Below are 22,077 nucleotides of genomic sequence, written 5' to 3'. Positions count from 1 at the left end.
CAGCCTACCAGGCTCCTCCATCCATGGGATTTTCCAGGCAAGAGTACTGGAGTGGGGTGCCAAAACCTGAGGAGTCTGTGATTTCTGAATAAAACAGAAGTTTCTGTCTATAGCAGAGAAGGCAAATAGATTTTGACTCACTTTCTCAAGTGTTGCTTATGAAGACTTCTGAGGCCACTTTCAACCTCATTGACATGTGTCTTGATTCATCAGAGGTGTCTGCTGTGGACACCTGGGGAAGAGGCCTGTGGGACACATGCCACATCTTGTGGTGTTTGGTCTTCCAGAGCATGTTGCCAACACAGAAACTCTGTGGGATGAGCAGTAATAATGCAAACTGTAGGCTGGAATGAAAAGTTAAACAGTGACACCTCCCCCCAAAACAAGTTCAGTATATAAGAGCTTTGCCTTTATGACTTCAAAGGAAAGCTGATTTCCAATGGGCATGTTTTTCTCATATCTTTCTAGTCAGAATTCATTAGCTACCCTAAATGATTGTCTGAATTTGGGATGTTAAAGTGTTGGTCACTCAGTCATGTCTAACTCTTTGTGACCCCATGGACTGTGACACCAGGCTCCTCTGTCCATGGAATTCTCCAGGCAGGACTACTAGAGTGGGTAGCCATTCCCTTCTCCAGGGGATCTTCCCAACCCAGGGATCAAATCCAGGTCTCCTGCATTGCAGGCAGATTCTTTACCATCTGAGCCACCAGGGAAGCCCAGCTTGGGGTCGAATATTCTATTAGGTTGTTTCCAGGTAGGAAAGAATGTAGATCATAGCTTATAAATGAATGAAATTTGTCATTGTCAGCCTGCTGTATTAATTAAAGGCTAAAGTTACATTCATCATCTCATTTATAAAATAATGCACGTAGTGTCTGTGTTAGGTAATTTTAACGTGACTAGAAATTAGGGAGATTAGGGAAGGAAGGGTGGAGAGGAAGGGATGTTTTCTGGATTGGAAATAAAAAGCTACTACTTTTAAGTTTTCCTAAATCCTTGGCAGATGATTTTTTTTAATTTATTTATTTTTAACTGAAGGATAATTGCTTTACAATATTGTATTCATTTTGCAAAGAGTCGGACATGACTGAGAGACTAAGCACTCACACACATACATTGACATGAAGCAGCCATAGGTATACATATGTCCCCTCCCTTTGGAACCTCCCTCCCACCCTCTCCCACCCCTCTGGGTTGTCACAGAGCCCCAGTTTGAGTCCCCTGGGTCATACAGCAAATTCCCACTGGCTATCCACTTTACGTGCGGTATGTATATATTTCCACGATACTCTGTATTCATCCCACCCACTCCATCCCCCTGTCCCGTGTCCATACTCTGTTCTCTATGTCTGTTCTCCCGTGCTGCTTGGCAGATGATTTTAACTCCACTTTAGTAGATACTGTCAGGAGCTCTCCTTCTGAAGACCTCATTAATTTGGCTGCTTTGATTAATTTTGAATGAGTTAAGAAAAACCCACAGACAGACCTCTAAAGTCTAAGTCTCACTTGATGAACTGTTAGGACAATTTCTATGCCCCTAACTTCAGCATCAGTAAACATCAATGGGGTAGGCGCCTCAATCCTGAGCATTTCATTCTTAGTAAGACTATAATGAAGAAACCAGCAGGGGACTCGAGGGAGGGAATATGGAGCTTTTTAACGGTTTGTCCCCAGACACTTCTTAGCTATGAGTAAATTGTAAGGTATTGAAACCACTAGTTTGGATGTACACATTTATGTGATAACTGATTTAGAATATCCAGTAACTAGTACAGTGCCTGGTAGGTGTAGGGACTGAATAAATATTAATATTTATCAAATGAGTGAATACTGTCTCTAAGGAAGCAGTTTTTGGGGGGGAAAAATATGGGCCTTAGTATCAGAAAGAGCTGGTTTTGTTTTTTTGTTTTGCTGCATGTGTGGCTTGTGGGATCTTAGTTCCCCAACCAGGAACCAAACCTAATTCCTGGACCACCAGGGAATTTCCCAGACCTAGTATCTAATGTTTATGCCACCATTTTTTAGTGTAAAGTTGGTGTAACTGATATCATCTCAATTGTCTGTACTCTCATTTCTCATCGAAAAACAAAGATAGCAGTTTATCCAGTTTTGAGAGTTGAGTAAAATAACTCACCTGCCACAAGGTGAGTGCATAACAGATGTTGGTTTCCCCTACCTTCCCTTATATTATTCTACTGCTCTTTGCCAGTGGAGGAGTTTTAAATGACAGCATTTGCACAGTTGCAAATAGAAACCAACAGCTAAAATCTACTCCCATGCCCCTCCCCAGCCAGCCAGAGCTGTGTGACAGCAGCAGAGAGATGGCGGTGCTCAGGAGCCTGAGACGCCTGCTCTGAATATTCTATAAATACTACACGGGGCGTAGCTGCATGAAGCACAGATGAGCAACTGTCATTCAGACAGAAGGCCAGCCAGCTGTCCAAGGTTGCTCAGAATGCCAGAGCCCACTGAAATGAATAAAACATCCAGACCTAAACAGACAACATCAAACTCTTTTTTTCCCCCCATTTAACCAATGACAGGTATGACTGAGGCAGGAAGCATGTTTTTTTTTAGCATTTTATCAGACAGATATAAAAAAAAATCTTTAAAGATTGTGTGAAGTACTTTAGAAATTCATTACCTTTCTAGGATTATACTTTTTTCTTGATTTATATTTTAATTTTGGAAATTTTAAACATACAGAACAGTATGAAAAATAATAAACTATTATCCCATATCCACTAACATTTTATTATATTTTCTTTTAGTATTTTTTAATTAAAAAATAGGACATTTTAGATCAAACTGAAATCCCCTTTGTTCTCCATTCTCTGACTTATCCCATTCCTGGGGACAATTGCTATTATGAATTTAAGATGTACTCTTAAAATATTTTTAATACTTTTTATGTACAGAGGACATACTAGTGTATGTGAGTATTTTAAAGGTACAAGAGGGACAGTTTACCCTACATATTTTTTTGTATGTATCATCTTACAAGTTGCTTTTCTCATTCAGTATTGATTTAACCATGAATATCTTGATTAGTGAATGAGCCTTATTTGTTTATATTATTTATATTTGTAGGGTTATATTAAATACTTTCATTTAGCCAAATGTGTAATCTTCTCTGCCTCCCAGACCCTTTATTTAAATTGCTCAATAAATACTAACTTTTTTGTCACTTTCCCTTCCAAATTTGGTCGCTGTATTAGTCTGCTAGGGCTTCCATAACAAAATACCACAGATTTGGTGGCTGAGACTGGGTGAGAACTTTTTTCTCATAGTTCTGGAGGCTAGAAGGCCAAGATCAAGATGCCATCGGGGTTCACATCTTGCGAGGCCCCTCTTCTGGGTGTAGACAACTGCCTTCTCACTGTGTCCTCACATGGCCTTTTTGTGCATGGAAAGAAAGGACTAGTGTGTCTTCCTTTTCTTACAAGGACACTAATCTCACTGGATCAGGGTCTCACCCCCATGATCTCACCTAATCTTAATTATCTCCACAAAGACCCCATTCTCCAACAGAGCCACATTAGGGTTTAGGGCTGCAACATAGAGCTGGGAGGAGCAGAGGACCCAATTCATTCCATAACAGTTGCTTCTCCCTTAAATTACTTTCCATAGATCTCTAGTACCTTTTTCTTCAGCCAATAATCTCCAGTACAATATAGCATATAATCTTTCTTGCTGTATATTTGCTGAGTTTCATGCAATTGCAAGAATTAATACATACCCAGTGCCCCTTCCCTCAAGACATAGTCTAGTGGAAGAAGTAGCTGATGGGATGCGGGGGTGTGGTAAGTGGAATAATGGCTGCCCAATAATATTAATGAGCTAATCCCCAGAATGTTTGAGTATATTAGGTTCCATGGCAAAGGGGCGTTAAAGCTGTAGGTGGAATTAAGTTTGCTGATCAGCTAACTTTAAAATAAGGAGGTTATCCTGGATTATCCATGTGTGACCAAACTAATCACATGAGTCCTCAACAGTGGAAAAGAGAGGCCGAAGGAAAGAGTCAAAGGAAAAGATGACAACGGAAGAGGATCAGAGATACACTGTGTGGCTGACTTTGAAGATGGAGGCTACAAGTCATGGAATGTGGGTGGCCTTTAAAAGCTGGAAAGGAAAGGAGATGGATTCTGTCCTAAAGCCTCCAGAAAGAAATTTAGCCTTGCCAACACCTTGACTTGAGCTCGGTAAGAACCATGTTGGACTTCTGAGCTACAGAACCATTAGTCAGTAAGTTAGCATTTTTTAAGCACTATGTTTGCAGCCATGTGTTACTGCAGCAAGAGAAAACTAATTCAGAAAGTCAGAAGTGGAGGGGCGAGGGTGATGCTTAGGATGACCTAGTGTGTATCAGGCATGAAACTAGGGGATTTATGTGTTTTCTCTATGTTTATTAACACTGTTAAGATAGTTCTTATGTTTTCTAGATTGGGAAACTGAGACTCAAAGTTTAAGTAAGTTTCCCTGGGACATACAAGTAATCCAGTTAGTGCCTGTTTTTCAGTCACTCAGTCACGTCCGACTCTTTATGGCCCCATGGACTGCAGCACGCCAGGCCTCCCTGTCCATCACCATCTCCCGGACCTTGCTCAAACTCATGTCCATTGAGTCGGTGATGCCATCCAACCATCTCATCCTCTGTCATCATCCTCTTGCTGCCTGGGCAATACACAACTTCAGACCAGGTCTGAGTGGTCTATTCTACGCTATGTGACCTTGGACAGGGCACTGGAACTCTTAGCTTCAGTTCCTTCAGTTGCCACCTGATGTGAAAAGTTTGTCTGCTTGGGAAGCAAGCATCACACATAATTTTTATTTATACTGAATGAAGTTTTTATGAATTTTGTGATAAATGCTTTTAAAATGCTTTAGAGATATAGTCTGTGATCACTGAATTAATCAGTCATATGAAGTACACTCAAGTCATGACCCCATGGACTGTAGCCCATCAGGCTCTTCTGTTCAAGGAATTCTCCAGACAAGAATACTGGAGTGGGTTGCCATTTCCTTCTCCAATCAGTCAATGCATTGCATCTTGTAAAGCTAAAGAGCTCCTTTCAAGTGGTCTCATTTAATCCATCCTAGAGCCTCCATATATATTGTTGTTGAAACCAACCCATATAATAGAGCCACAGAAAGGAATATAACTAAGTGGTAAAATTCTCAGGAGTCAGATTTGGATCCAGATCCTGGCTCTTAACATTTACTAGTTTTATTACCTGGGATTATTTATTTTACCTCTCATATAGTTTACCTTCCTCATATATAAAATGAGGATAATAAATGTAACTTTCTCTCCTTTACAATATAAATATGTATCCCACCCAGCTCCTCTGTCCGTGGGATTCTCCAGGCAAGAATACTGAAATGGGTTGCCATGCCCTCCTCCAGGGGATCTTCCTGATCCAGGGATCAAACCCATGACTCATGTCTCCTGCATTGCCAGGCAAGTTCTTTACCACTAGCACCACCTGGGAAGCCCATATATAAAATATAAATGTGTAAATATATAAATCAGGATATATAATATTTATAAAATATAAGCATAAAACAAGATTCTAAAAAACAGTTAAGCCGGTTTATTCACAAAGCCAAGGTGGTATCATTAGAAACCATCAATATGTAAAGTTCATGAGAAAACTGTAAGGGCTGGTGGCATATTGATTTTTATCCCATAACTTTTTACTGTAATTGAAGGTTTCTGTTTTATAGCACTCACTCTCCAGTACCTTTTGCAGTTAGGATTATGGAGTCTGTAACACTGATAAAATACCTCAAGAGTTTAGAGATGGTCTCATATGGGACCCCTCAAAGTCTCCAGTTTTGTGATGCTGTTCTTCTCTAACATAATATGTGCATCTGTATCTTTATCTTTTAGTGTAGTCACTTTAACTTTGATAGAAAAATAATATTAGGATTAATATAAAATTAGTTGAAACTATATATTTCAAATAATTTTAGTTTTTTTAAGATTTGAAATTTAGTAATTAAAAAATACATTTAGTCAGAAGTTCATTAAATTTATTTTATTGGATAAATTAAATGAAAGCCTTATAACTTATATTATAATTCTTACCATTTTATTATAATAACATTAAAAATTAAAATAACTCCCATATTTCATCTACTTCTACTCATAAGTCAGAATTTAATATGGAAACTTTGGCAATGGTCTTGCAGACTTACTTCTAATTAAATTTAGTTTCCATTAATCTATAGTCTGACAAAGTCTTTTAATTATTGACATATGTAGAGTAACCTGAAAATATGTTTTTATTGCCTGGTTTTTGTATTTTAGAAAGACAAGCTCTTTGGTTTATAAAAATTTGTACATATACTTACTGGGAAAGTAATAGTCATGGCCTCACCTTGAAATGACTATTACTTTCCCGGTAAATATATGTACAAATTTTTATAAACCAAAGAGCTTGTCTTTCTAAAATACAAAAACCAGACAATAAAAACGTATTTTCAGGTTACTCTACATATGTCAGTTGGAGAAGGCAATGGCACCCCACTCCAGTACTCTTGCCTGGAAAATCCCATGGACGGAGGAGCCTGGTGGGCTGCAGTCCATGGGGTCACAAAGAGTCGGACATGACTGAGCAACTTCGCTTTCACTTTTCACTTTCATGCATTGGAGAAGGAAATGGCAACCCACTCCAGTGTTCTTGCCTGGAGAATCCCAGGGACGGGGGAGCCTGGTGGGCTGCCGTCTATGGGGTCTCACAGAGTCGGACACGACTGAAGCGACTTAGCACTTTGAAATACTCTCTTGTCATTTAGAGTAACACTAACTCACATAAGGATGTAAGGGGAGCTGAGAAATGTAGTCTCTGCCTGGGAGCTGCCTCCTGGTGACAGTTCTACAGTCTGGAATGGAGAACATAAACTTTGGCGGACACTGCCAAAGGGTATGTTAGAATGTACAAATACACCAACTATAACATTCTATAAAATTGCTTATTAGTATCTAATAGTTCAGTGTCTAGGTACCAGTGTCATTTGGACGTGTTCTTAGAGGTCTTCTGAAATTTTTTAACCTATCACCATCAAAAACTGCATCAGTTTTTGAAAGTCACCCAAAGATGTCCTCTGAGACCATAAAACAGTTTCTCTTTTTGAAAAATTTATTGTAGCTTTAGACTTGGGATGTTTTTGGCTATACAATAATTGTGTATTTCTTGAAAAAATATAATTCATACTTTTCATACTTTTTCAGGGCTTTTCAGTATTCATTTTTTATAAGTCTAGTGGCATAGTAATTTTTTCCAATGTTATGCATAAGTAATATGTTACTGTAGCTCTAGATTCTTGTACATAATGTAATACATAGGCCTAAAGATCTTTTAATTAATTGGATTTTTAAATTTTAAAATATATCTTATGTATTTTTTATAGAGAATGCCATAAATATAGAATAGAAATAAAACTTGTCTTCAGAACCATAGAGATTTGGGATCCTGCTAATATTTGATCAGAGCCTCACCAGATTTCCAAATGCCTAATTGCAAAATTCTCAAAGTATTCTGTGATATTTACAGAGTTCATCAATGAGAAATATTCATTTTGATTTTAGAGGTATATTTCCAAAATTATGTAAGAGGGAACTCTTTATACTGTATATCAGTGGGAAAAAACTGCTTGCAATTTTCTCTTAAACATGTTTTGGAATGGATACTTTCTATTACCAATATGTAGTCATTCTCATAAACAGTGTCTGACAAGATTACATGCTGCGTCACCAAGGTTCGGTGACTTTTTTATGTCTCTATTGACATGGTTCACTTTTTGTTCTTGCCTGTTGATTTGTTTTCAATTGGGAATATTTTTTATTAACTTTTTAAAATTTTCATTACTACTTACAGTTTATGGCCAGCTCATAAAATTTTTCAGTGATTCAAAGATACTGGTGCCAGAAACAATTTGTATTAACATACTTATTTGTCTTTATTTTCTGATTCATACAAATATTATATACATAATATTACTCTGCCCTTCATAAAAAAATCATAATTACTTTGACTTATTATTCTTCAGGTTTATCTTAAGTAGATAAAATAATACATGCAATCTTGTTAAACTCACAATGACATATAAATAGTATCATTTACAATGAAAGATTTATAACAAAAGAATCTCTTTCATCATCACAGACTATTATAAAAATGAATTTCTACAAAACTAGTGCACTTTTTTATCTTTAAACCACTTTTCTCTTAATAAGCTGTCCTAAATTTTTATTTTGAAAGAAAGCATTTTGCATACTAGGAGTTAAGAAACAAGGAGGGTAATTATAATGGGATTTAAATAATTCACTTATATTTCTTTGCCAGTAAAATAAAGCATGTTCTCTTAGGGGATTTTTAATAAACTCTAAAATATGTCTTTCAAATTACTAATATTATAAAAGAAAACATATAACACTGTCATCTTCCTGGCTCAGATATTACTGTTTTCAACAGTAGATTTGGCAATCATTCAGAGGCAAGTAGTATTAGGCTTTTTAGATTTTCAAATATATCTGAACTGCTGTTGATTGCTCCCCAAATCAGGTCAGATGCACTCTCTACAGGAAGAGTTGCCAGAAGTACTGTATGTTCAAATGGAAGATTTTCGTATTTCCTAGTCAGCCTCATTTATTTTCCAGACCTCTAAATTTTTCATAGTAAGTAGCAGCATCTCACTTTGTGAACTATGGAGTCTTTACTAATTAAACAGAGTCAACAGGGCTGATTTATTCCCTCTTCTCAGTTGAATTACCAAGCACACAAATCAGAGAGGAAATATTTCTAATACTAGAATGTTTGCCTAGCCAGTAAATCTGGGATTATCTCATCATACTGATTATGTCAAAGCTCTTTAGTCACCATGCTCAGTAGGACATAAAATTGAATGGTACACACACAAATGGCCCCATTCCAGCATCACAGGAAGAATTCCAAGTTTTTCTTACAGTATTCAGAAAGCCCTAATTATTAAAAATTTAAAAAAAAAAAACAGAAACAAAAAACAAACAAACAACAACCATGATCTTTATTGAATACTTATTTTTTGCCAGGCACTTTCTGCATTTTAGAAGCATTGGTTCTGGATGTTTTTACAAAAATTCAGGTGTGAAATGTGTACTTGAAGCATAGAAACTAACCCTCTGTGGCTTCAGTTTTATTTTTTCTATTGTATTTGCATGTTTGGTGCTAAGGATGTGTTTTCCAGTTGTGTACAGAGAATTATATTGTGACCATAAGATAATCAATGTTTTATGGTATTATTTTGTATTTGGAGAAAGATTGGATATTGATTTGTTGATATAAAGTGCCTAATGAAGCTTACTGTCGAGGATGACTTTCTGGTGGAACTTTCTAAATTGATTGTTCAGAGTCTACATTTTCTTGAACATTGTACTTTTGCTTATTTTATATTATTGATTCAGTGGAATGTCCATATATGGGCAGCAGTAATATTTCAAGCATTTCAATTTTTTAAGTCATCTAAGAAAGCATGCATGGGCACTCACCCCTCGGGTGACTGTGCCTGGTTTTCTTCCTTTCCAGCCTCCCCAGTTAGGAGGCATTGTAGGAGAGGTAGGAGAGGAAGGAGTCACAATAATTTAAAGTCTCTTCTTTGGACTAAACTGTTACAAATGTGCTGATAAACAGTAAAGTAAATACACTAAGATATTAAAATTAGCAAAACTATCCCATCAACTTTTCCTTTCAGTTTTAAATGGGTACTTTGTACAATATGCTGTGTCCTCATTTCCCCTTACAGTGGTATTCCAGCCCTCTGTGTTAACACTCACTGGTAATTCCTTAAAATCACTTTCAATTTAGACAGCTTTCCAGCTTTAAAAAAGCCTTGAAATGAAGTTAACCTGTGCAAAATCACATGCTTTGTAAGTTTAGCCTCCATAATAAGAAATTGTGCTAAACCATTTTAAAGAGTTCATGGTAATATGGATTATTGTCAGGAGAATAATATTTCTTTGTGTCATTTAACCACACTCTGAGGTGTTAGAACTATGAAAATATCTGGCCTTTCCACCTCCACCTTAATTCTTAAACAATTTAAGTACTTTTACTCTATCATGAAACTTTAAGTGATCTTCTTCCACAGAAAGCTGCATTTTCAATATCTAAACAGAGGAATTGAACAATTTGTATTGGGGGATATAGATGGAATTTAGAGTACAGGAATGAAAACAAAACAAATCCAGTAATAACAGTGAGCCTCACCATTGGTATTAAGTCCATCATTTCAGTTATTGTCATCAACAGCCATTATAGTAAGTGCCTCTTTGCAATCAAGCCCAAATTGTGCTCAATGGCTCTCTCGTCCCATGTGTGCTAACAGGGCATGGTAGTTTAAGTATTATTTCAAACTCTTCAGTCACTCAGTCGTGTCCAACTCTTGGCAACCCCATGGCCTACAGCACGCCAGGCTTCCCTGGCCATCACCAACTCCCAGAACTTGCTGAAACTCATGTCCATTGAGTTGGTGATGTCATCCAACTATCTCATTCTCTGTTGTCCCCTTCTCCTCCTGCCTTCAATATTTCCAAGCATCAGGGTCATTTCCAGTCAGTTCTTCACATCAGGTGGGCAAAGTATTGGAGTTTCAGCTTCAGCATCAGTCTTTCCACTGAATAGTCAGAATTGATTTCCTTTAGGATTGACTGGTTTGATCTCCTTGCAGCCCAAGGGACTCTCAAGAGTCTTCTCCAGCACCACAGTTTGAAAGCATCAATTCTTCAGTGCTCAGCTTTCTTTCAGGTCCAACTTTCACATCCATACATGACTACTGGAAAAACCATAGATTTGACTAGACAGACCATTGTTAGCAAAGTAATCTCTCTGCTTTTTAATATGCCGTCTAGGTTGGTCATAGCTTTTCTTCCAAGGAGCAAGCGTCTTTTAATTTCATGGCTGCAGTCACCATCTGCAGTGATTTTGGAGCCCAAGAAAATGAAGTCTGCCACTGTTTCCATTGTTTCCCCATCTATTTGCCACAAACTGATAGGACTGGATGCCATGATCTTTGTGTTTTGAATGTTGAGTTTTAAGCCAGCTTTCTCACTATCCTCTTTCACTTTCATCAAGAGGCTCTTTAGTTCTTCTTCACTTTCTGCCATAAGGGTGGTGTCATTTGCATATCTGAGGTTATTAATACTTCTCCCTGCAACCTTGATTCCAGCTTGTGCTTTATTCAGTCTGTCATTTTGCATAATGTACTATGCATATAAGTTAAATAAGCAGGGTGACAGTATACAGCCTTGACATACACCTTTCCCAATTTGGAACCAGTCTGTTGTTCCAGTTCTAACTGTTGCTTCTTGACTTTCATACAGATTTCTCAGGAAGCAGGTAAGGTGGTCTGGTAGTCTATCTCTTGAAGAATTTTCCACAGTTTGTTGTGATTTACACAGTCAAAGGCTTTATCATAGTCAGTGAAGCAGAAGTAGATATTTTTCTGGAACTCTCTTGCTTTTTCTATGATCCAGCAGATTTTGTCAATGTGATCTCTGGTTCCTCTGCCTTTTCTAAATCCAGCTTGAACATCTAGAAGTTCTTGGTTCATGTACTGTTGAAGCCTGGCTTGGAGAATGTTGAGCATTACTTTGCTAGCATGTGAGATGAGTACAATTGTGCAGTAGATTGAACATTCTTTGGCATTGCCTTTCTTTGGGATTAGAATAAAAACTGACCTTTTCCAGTCCTGTGATCACTGCTGAGTTTTCCAGATCTGCTGGCATATTGAGTGCAGCACTTTCACAGCATCATCTTTTAAATTTGAAAGAGCTCAGCTGTAATTCCATCACCTCAACTAACTTTGTTCATAGTGATACTTCCTAAGGCCCACTTGACTTCGAACTCCAGGATGTCTGTCTCTAGGTGGGTGATCACACCATCATCATTATCTGGATCATGAAGATCTTTTTTGTACAGTTCTTCTGTGTATTCTTGCCACCCGTTTTTAATATCTTCTGCTTTTGTTAGGTCCATTTCTGTCCGTTATTGTACCCACCTTTGCATGAAATGTTCCCCTGGTATCTCTAATTTTCTTGAAGAGATCTCTAGTCTTTTCCATTCTATTGTTTTCCTCTATTTCTTTGCGTTGATTGCTGAGGAAGGCTTTCTTATCTCTCCTTGCTATTCTTTGAAACTCTGCATTCAGATTGATATATCTTTCCTTTTCTCCTTTGCCTTTCGCTTCTCTTCTTTTCTCAGCTACTTGTAAGGCCTCCTCAGACAACCATTTTGCCTTGTTGCATTTCTTCTCCTTTGGGATAGTTTTGATAACCACCTCCTATGCAGTGTTATGAACCTCTGTCCATAGTTCTTGAGGCACTCTATCAGATTTAAATCCCTTGAATCTATTTGTCACTTCTACTGTATAATCATAAGGGATTTGATTTAGATCATACCTGAATGGTCTAGTGGTTTTCCATACTTGCTTCAATTTAAGTCTGAAATTTGCAATAAGGAGTTCATGATCTGAGCCACAGTCAACTCCCAGTCTTGTTTTTACTGACTGTATAAAGCTTCTTATTTTTGCTGACTGTGTACAGTCTTCTCTATAGACTGTGTAGAGCTTACTGAATGTATAGAGCTTTTGCTGACTGTACAGAGCTTTGCACTGGTCATAGCCAACATCCTCTTCCAACAACATAAGAGATGACTCTACACGTGGACATCACCAGATGGCCAATACTGAAATCAGATTGATTATATTCTTTGCAGCTGAAGATGGAGAAGCTCTATACCATAATGTGTATTTAAAAACCCTTGTTAGACACTTTGGAAATGTTATTCTGTAATAGTTTAGAAAGTAGGAGATTCTTTCAGATCCACAGTCTTATTTGATCTTCATAAGTACCAGCCCTCAGTCTAAGGGCTGCTTAGAAATGATACTAAGACATGATGCTGCTCTGAGGTTGAGTTTGGGTAGGATGGGACACAGGAAACTCATCTAGGATGGATAGTGCAGCAGGGTAAACCAGGGCTAGAATGAGATCTAAGGAGAAGAAACAAGTCAGCCTGTTCCAAAAGCTATCTCTCCAGGACCAAGGAGCTGGTCAGATAGAGGTGGATTTAGGCAAGACATCCAGCTGAAGGCTGGGATTGGATACTAGTTCTAAGAAACAGCATCCATCAGTAGGGCACATGCAGTGATGTTTGCCCACTGCCTGAAAGCACCATGTCTTTGTGCACCTTCCTAACCTCTGCTTGTGTTCTTCCCTGAAATGCCTCGTTATTTGTTATGAAAGTATGTTAGGTACCATTGATTCAAAGTTAGGAAACCCAGTTCCTGCCCTCATTGAGCTTTACATGCAGTGAGAAGGACTAAGAATAAATAGTCACTTGTAATATAGTGTGAGAGACAAGGCCATTGGCACAGATTGGAGGAATCCTGAGGGGTATTTGATTCTTTAGAATTAGAGTTAGCTGGATAAACAAGATGGGAAAGAGGAGTATTGTAGCAGAGAAGAAAATATTGTTGAGGCAGGTAAAAAGCAAGGTATTTCATACTGTGGAGTGTGTATTTAATCCAGAAAGCATTAATTGACACTGAGTGTTTAGCAGGTGAGCAACAGTGTATGATTTGTCATTTAGAAAGATCTCTTGACTAGAGTGGGGAATCAATTAAAAAACTAGAACAGAGGCAGAGAAACAAGCTGTTCTAGTGACCCCAGTCTATAGCGTTGGAAAAGGAGAAGAAGGAAAAGATTCCAGAGATGTTACCACATGACGATCATAAGACTTGCCGATGGGTGAGGAAGAGTGAGTAGTCAAAGATGATGCGTTCTCCTGCCTTGTTTTGTTTTTGTTTTTTGTTTTTTGTTTTACCAAAAATAAAGAAATGGGTTTTGTTGAACCTACAAAACATATCTAAGACTTTTAAAAACTATTGGATCCTGTTCCAACTGCTTCGTGATTCAGGGGAGTGCAGTAGGGTGGAAACGGTGTCACCAGGATCACTGCTTGCATAGTGGGTAGAAGGATAGTCTCTCCAATCGTGATTGCATCTCTTCTTCTTGTTCTTCTTCCCAAGTCATGTAACACAGACTACGTCCTGGATGCACCCTGTGATGAGCGCACTGAACTCGTCCTGCTCAGAGGAGAATGAAGAGGATTGTTCCAGAGAACCTCCCGACCAGAGGAACTGATGAGTTTCTGTGGGAAGCTGCGCTCCATGGTCTTCCAGCATCTCCATCTACGCAGATAACTCTGAGACACAACATCTAAACGAGGAGTAAAACACACACTAGTTAGTGAAATTGTGAAATGGAGACTCTGGATTTAAGCTATGTTTGTAAAACTTTTGGATATAACTGTATACATTTACAAAATTGATTGCCACTATAGTAGTTCTTTAAGAATAATCTAGTCCTATTTTTTAATCATATCTAATCAGATTTTATAATATGTATAATTTTTCATATGTAATTAGATCTTTGTAATTTTATATTTAGTTCTTTATGGAATATTAGACAGTGGTTTTTATAATTAAGACTTTGAAAAATTATGTGAACATAGTGAAACACTTCATTTATTTGATAATTCACTAACCTTTTATATGCATATCATAGGAACGCGATTTAAGCAAGCTTTGGGGAGTTCTTATGGATCACATTTAGACAACTATCTCACAAGCTACTGGATACAGCTTATATCTTGATGATGCTTTCTAATTTACAAAGTGCCTTTCAGACCCTGTCTTATGTAAAGCATACAACGTGCCTGTGAGGCAGCTCCAGTGGGTATTTTATAGTTAGGAAAATAGCGGTTCAGAGAAATGAAGCCCCTTGTCCTGGAGCTGAGGCTCACTCACACCACTGTCTTCCAGTTCCACACCCAGGCCCCTTTGCCCCGCACTCTGCTGTCCCTGCAGAGGCAGGTCGCCCGACACGCGGGGCCCCGGGGCTCTGTTGATGCAGCTGAGCTTCACCGCTGTGCACCCCAGGAGCCACAGAGACTCGGGACGCGTCTGCATTAAACACGGCTCCCACCTGGTCCACGCTTCTTTATAAGCCGTTCCCCCAAACGCTCAACTGGCAGAGGCAGGGCTTTGTGATGTTGTTTCAAATGGGCTTCTTTTCAACATCTCACGTTTTTCTAAAGTAAAGTGACTGGCTCCCATCAGGGATTTGCCCAGCTTGGGTTATGCTTGCCGGAGAGGAGGTTTGAGAGGGGCCAATGAACAGAGAATAAAGGGGCATCCAGAATCTGTGTCGAAAGAGACATCCATCGGCCTCCAGACTGATTTTGCTTTTGATCTCATTTCATTTTATTGTAAGGAGAGTTTCTGGAAGGAATGAGCCATTGACTTGGAGTGCTAAAGATTTCTCTCCATTTAAACCTGGATCTGGGAAATGAGGGTGGGGGAAGGAATGGAGTTGGGAGGAAGTCATTTTAAATGCTCTGGGCCTTAAGTACCAACTGAATAATAAAAAGGGACTTATCCTTACCCAACGTTGTTAATATTGTTAGGTAATATACTTAGGAGGAAAGTCAGCAATAATCATTAAACATCTTTTGGTGAAAAAGACTCATTTTTCAAATGAGTTCTTACATAGAATCTCAATACTTGTAATGGACTTTTTTTTAATATTACTGTCTTACTTAAAAGATGGAGGCTTGGAGCTCAATTAAAACAGCAAACCTAAAACTCCTTAGAATATATACTGTCAGAATTATCGATTGTAACCGTTTTATAGATGAGTAAACTGAGATCCTAAGAGTTCACACAGTAAGGTCAAACTTAAACCTAGATCCTGAGTCTCCTAGTCTGCTGCCCTTCATATGGTACGTTAGTTAGTTATATATACCTATGCTATAAATACATGTGTACATTATACTCACACATTCCTGAATATATGTAGGGTTTATAATTTCTGTCTTGAATGATAACATAAGTCAAATCCAGGGTGATAGGTAGTCATTAGCCCTGAGAAGAGTTACAGAATGGCTGCAGAAGGCCTATGTTTCCCCTGACAGCTCTTTGAATATCGGGAAGCTGCAGGGAGATACATTTTGAGAGAAGGCCCTGAGGGAGCTCTTTCCTTATGTCCCCCAGAGATGAGTGACATTCTCAAACACCTCAAGTTACTTTTATACATTAGTATCTATAATCGTGAAAGTACAGAGTATTTGTTGTTGCCAAATTAATGGTACGAAATGTCCCTCCCCTTCCTGGGAGTGTTTTTCTAATTAGTTTCTAGTGAAGAAAACACAGGAGATGCTCCAATTACTTGGCCTCAAGGTTCTGAGGGCACATTTCACTGGCGGAGGCCTCATGCGTTGACTTTGCTGTTTGGTGGAACTTTCCTCACTGATTCCTAATGGAACACCTAATGGAAAAGGCCTATAAAAATTGTAATATTTGGGACTTCCCTGGCAGTCCAGGGGTTAAGACTGAGTTCCCACTGCAGAGAGCATAGGTTTGATCCTTGGTCAGGGCACTAAGATCCCACACGTCACACAGGACACAGCCAAAAAATAAATAATACCTAGAAATAAATTTAAAAAAATAAAATTTAATATTACTTATTAAGCATATTATGCCATACGTTTGTGATGGCGATTTGCATATATAATTTCATTTTTTTCTTAGAACAGCCCCATTAGGTAGAAACTATCTATGATCATCCCCATTTTGTAAAGAAGTTTACAATTAGAGAGAATTGCTAATCTTTGCTTCAGGTTCACACAGCATCTAAGAGTGGAAGCTGGGTCTCAAGGCAGGTTTCCCAGAGCCTGTTCTCGTAAACCACTGCAGCCCCACTTAGAACCATTGTATGTGACACTGGAGGGTAGAGCTGGGATCCATGGGTCAATTTTACAAAGAAACAGATTACAGCTCAGTTTGATAAAGAGCTTTCTGGTAGTTAGAATGCATCAGGACAGAATTCCCCAGGAGAAAATAGAGCTATGTCCCAGGAAGAGTTCCATCAGTCTGAACTTCTTATTATGAGACCACTGCTGAGGAGGTTCAGGGTTCTCTGCCTGGACCACCTGAGCACTGTCTTGAGATTTCTTCCTCCATATACCTCTGTGACCTCTAAACCAACAGATAAATGCCCCAAGAGACGCTCAAAGAAACATGTGGCAGGGACTCATTAAGAATCCTTATTCAACACAGGTAGAACCCCCCAGTTAATTTGGAGTGAGTTGACATTTATATAGCCCATCTTTCAGATTCTTCCCTTTTGACCGACTGACTCTGATTTTAGGATTAAAAAAGCTCAATGTTCTTATGTGCTTCCATCTCACTTTACTAAAGAGTGACCTGGCTTACTGACCGAGCAACAACAACATGCCAAGCATGGTACTAGGCACTATGGTGCAGTAGGGCGATGGCCAGCCACTTCCTGGGGTCTAATTACTGTTGGTTAAAAAGTGGAAAGCTTCTCAGGTAGTCAGAATTGAATAGCTTTTCTTTAATTTTGATTTTTAAAATAATCTATTTCCATTTTAAAAAATCAAGCAGTAGGGAATTGAATGAAGTTAAAAAAATAGCCCAGTTCACTTTCCCCAGGTAGCTATCACTGATCGAAGGATAGGTATTTTTACTGAAAGGAAGTTATACTGTTAAGTATCTTTGAATTAATATATTGTAGTTATTTTCATGGTGATACACAGATTAATGTTATATTTCAAATGGCTCTATAAAATATCACTACCCAAATAACCCCTAATCTCTGTAGCCAACAATATATTGATGAACTCTTAGGTTAATTTAAGTTGTATTCTGATACTGTACTGATCTAGATAATATAATCCTCTTAATTTTATCATTTCAAGACATTAGAGACATCAGAGTTTATTAAAAGGTCATATGTACTATAAAATACAATCTACTCTGTCCATGAACCACCCACCCCCCACTTTCCTCTGAGCCAGGTTAAAAGTTTCCTTTATGCTCCATTTTTAAAAATTTTTTAATTTTATTGAAGTATAGTCAATTTTCCTTTATGATCCTTATTGTCCTTGTGTTTGATTTTATGCTAGTGTTTAGCATGTTGTATAGGATTTATTTATTGTTCTCTTTTGATAGTTTGTGAGCTCTTAAAGGGGGCTGTTTTTTATTCTCCTTGTCCTTAGAATTTATGCAAGTGTTATGTACTCCATGATTCTTTTTTTCTCCAGTTTTATTGAAATCTAATTGATATACAGTACATATAAGTCTTTAAAAAAAAGTCTTTTTTTACTAACAATGCCCCAGTGAACATTCTCATGTTCATTAAATCCTTTTCCTCATATAACTATGCATTCTTGTGCCAGTATGTCTATAGTGAGAATACATTCATAAAAGCAAACCACAGACTTCCCTGGTGGTCCAGTGGTTAGGAATCTGCCAATGCAGGGGACACGAGTTCAATCCCAGGTCCAAGAAGATTCTGCACACCTCGGGGCCACTAAGCCCTCACACCGCCTTTATTGGGCTCGTGCTCCCCAGCAAGAGAAACCACCACAGTGAGAAACCCCACACCACAACGAAGTGTGGCCCCCACTTGCTGCAACTAGAGGGACCGTGTGCAGCAACAAAGACCCAGCACAGCCAAAAATTAAAAGCTAATTTATTTTAAAAAGGAAATCGCTACATCAAAGTCGTGTTCGCTTTAATTTTGATATATATTCACAAATTTTCCTGTGTAAAAATAGGACTCCCAGCACTAACATGTGAGAGCGTTTCTTCTATGTGTTATAGGACACTTTTTTTAGTCCAAAGATTGCCAATAACATTTCTGATTGTTTTTGTCCTTAGAAGAGTAATCTTCTTTCCATCATTGTATAAGGACCTGACTTTCTCCATTGTTGGGTTTTAGCTGTCCTGTCCCCTGGCAGCAAAGGCTGACTCGCTTTATGTGGGGGGAGTCTCAGTTCATTTCAGTCGCTCAGTCATGTCCAACTCTTTGCAACCCCATGAATCACAGCATGCCAGGCCTCCCTGTCCATCACCAACTCCTGGAGTTTACCCAAACTCATGTCCATTGAGTCTGTGATGCCATCCAGCATCTCATCCTCTGTCGTCCCCTTCTCCTCCTGCCCCTAATCCTTCCCAGCATCACGGTCTTTTCCAATGAGTGGCCAAAGTATTGGAGTTTCAGCTTCAACATCAGTCCTTCCAATGAACACCCGGGACTGATCTCCTTTAGGATGGACTGGTTGGATCTTCTTGCAGTCCAAGGGACTCTCAAGAGTCTTCTCCAACACCAGAGTTCAAAAGCATCAGTTCTTCGGCCCTCAGCTTTGTTCACCATCCAACTCTCACATCCACACATGACTACTGGAAAAACCATAGCCTAGCAGTGACCAATTCATTCTGTGTCAAGCACATCATTACTGTCATCTTTCTACTTGCAAGTATTGGCCTTTCCTACTTTATATATAATGATGGTGAGGACCAACTTTTAAATGAGCTAACTTGGGTGAGAGGCCTTGGTAAAGTGCAAAGCACAATACAAACACACTTTGAGCCCTGGTCTCCCTGTCTGTGAGGGGATAGTCAGTCATTCTCTGACTGTCCAGAAACCAATTCAACTCACCAGCCACTTCCTGAGCACCTGCTAGACACCAGACAAGATGCAAGGGCTTGAAGACACCACACTGAATAGTTCTGATTCCCAAATCAAGAAGATCATAGTCTAAAACCTTTTCCCTTTCTTTCCTTTTTCCTCAGAAACATTTTATTTTTCCTTAAAGGAGTAAGAAGTTAGGGATCTGGTTAGTAAGAACCCCTGAAGAGAGGCCCTTTATCACTCTCTTAAATTTGAATAATTCCAAAATAATATTAATACCCCTTGACTAGAAATGAAAGGAACATACTGTATGAAGGGCCTCTCCAATAATAAATGCTAAGCAGCTGTAAAAATAAGGAGTCAAATGATACTTTCATGAAGTGTTTGCAAAATTAGAAAATATTTATCCTTTTTCTGGGGTAAATGGACATTTTATTTTCTCTGCTAAGTAAAATACAACTCTTTCAAAAGTCAACAAAGTTGAATTTTACAATATACAGAACAAAAAGAACTAAACTAACACAAAAACAACTTACATAGTATGTAAATTTTGAGAGGATGAAAAGAACTTTAAATAGAATACACCCATGAAAATTAACTTTAGAAATAAAATCCCAAGATTTTTTAACCACAGCTAACCACATATAATATCATTGGACCTGCATGATGATTATGTAAATATTAAATGCAATTCTGTATTTGCTTTCTTCATATGACTTCTTACATTTAACTAATACTTCTTTTGTTAATTTTGTTTGAATTTCACTCTCAGGGTACAGGGGTGGTCTGAGGGACAGTGCAATCAGATTAATAGCTCTGACCCCTCCTTATTCCTGTTTTCCCATCACCAAAATATTCTGTCATTTTACCCTGTTTATTTCTTTTACATTATTTATCAATTTGTAATGATATATTTGTTTATTGTCTTTCTTAATAAAGAGAATAAGAATGAGAGTGAGTTCCATGATGGCAGGGATTTATCTGCTTCATTCACCATTGTAGGAAAGGTCTAGCACCATGGAGGAGGAGCTAACACAATGCCTGAACACAGTAGGTGTTCAGTGCATCCTTGCCAAGTTGAATGTGTAATGAAATGTAAGATTTATTTCCCACTTTAACTCTCATGCCCTTGTATTCATTTATTCACTTACACAATTACTGAGTTCTACAGATGCCAAACACTGCAAAGTCCTAGAATTCCATTCAAAACAGATGTAGTCTTAACTCCTATGTGATTTATATTTTATGCAAAGGACATTCAACTGAAATTAACCAAAGCTTTTTCCATTTATTTTCTTTATTCCCCTTCTTTATTTCATAGCTGAATTTCTAGGCCATTTAATGTCATTGCCTCGAGAAAGGTATGTGACATCAGAAAGCAGAGGAACGCTTGCTCTTTGAGTTTCAAAAGTCTGACTCCTTAGGGAACTGGAAAGGATTCATGCTTTAGAACAAAGATTTGAAAGCACATATGATGTAAAAGAGCAAGGCTTTCCTACTCCCACTCTAGGATATAATTCTCCTGGCTGTGGAAGAGGACAAAGAACAAAAATGTTGGAGAGGCTAAGAGAAATGGGCTGGGCCCCACCTCCTGGACCACCTTCCTGGGAGCAGTAAAACCTGGTGATATAGGTTAGTGTTGAGCAGAGGAAACCCACTCCTCACTGTGCCCCAGGATGGAAGTAATTGCAAGGTGTGTACAGGCAGATAGAGCCTTGGACAACATCAGTGAGCTTCCTCCAGCCCAGTGTGATTCAAACTGAAAGATTAGATGGATTTCCATAAACCCAAAAGGATCACAGGAATAGGAAGACCTTCCCTCGCCCCCACCAGACCTAAAAGAGGATTTTTTTTTCCATTTAATCCAGTTAATGAGGATGTTTTTCCTTTGAAGCCTCTCAGTGAAACCCAATTTGGACAGACATCACACCATCCAAACCCAGAGTGCCCTGGCACTTAGTAAGTCTCCCAGAGTTTAGCAATGACTGAAGAATGGAGGGAACTACAAGGTGACTGAGATTAGTATCGGCTGAGATCACTTATACCCTGCCCATAATGTTCCCTTCCTCCAGAGCAAAACCTCTAGATAACCACGATGGTATGATCACTCACACAGAGCCAGACATCCTGGAGTGCGAAGAAGTCAAGTGGGCCTTAGGAAGCATCACTACAAACAAAGCTAACAGAGGTGATGGAATTCCAGCTGAGCTCTTACAAATCTTGAAAGATGATGCTGTTAAAGTGCTGCACTCAGTTCAGTTCAATTCAGTCACTCAGTCGTGTCTGACTCTGCGACCCCATGGACTGCAGCACGCCAGGCCTCCCCGTCCATCACAAACTCCCAGAGCTTACTCAAACTCATGTCCCTTGAGTCGGTGATGCCATCCAACCATCTCACCCTCTGTCGTCCCCTTCCCCTCCCGCCCTTAATCTTTCCCAGCATCGAGGTCTTTTCCACTGAGTCAGTTCTTCACATCAGGTGGCCAAAGTATTGGAGCTTCAGTTTCAACATCAGCTGCACACAATATGCAGCAAAT

At 38.7% G+C, this 22,077-nt stretch overlaps 1 protein-coding gene across 7 annotated transcripts in view; it reads left to right on the top strand.

Annotated features, from left to right (window-relative positions):
- STXBP4 (syntaxin binding protein 4) overlaps window positions 1-16,522 on the top strand; it is a 214,891-nt gene extending 198,369 nt beyond the window's left edge. For all 7 annotated transcript variants that reach the window (XM_081581693.1, XM_081581691.1, XM_081581684.1 and 4 more), the window contains one exon: window positions 14,071-16,522. In XM_081581693.1, the coding sequence (XP_081437819.1) occupies window positions 14,071-14,185 (115 nt within the window). In that variant the 3' untranslated portion in view covers window positions 14,186-16,522. The remainder of the gene's footprint in view (window positions 1-14,070) is intronic.
- Window positions 16,523-22,077: the final 5,555 nt, after the last annotated feature.

This window comes from Giraffa tippelskirchi, chromosome 3 (genome assembly GCF_054371585.1).
Source record: "Giraffa tippelskirchi isolate mGirTip1 chromosome 3, T2T-mGirTip1v1.2.pri, whole genome shotgun sequence".
NCBI lineage: Eukaryota > Metazoa > Chordata > Mammalia > Artiodactyla > Giraffidae > Giraffa > Giraffa tippelskirchi.
Note: the sequence above shows the minus strand (reverse complement) of the source record. Positions and strands in the feature narration are given on the sequence as shown.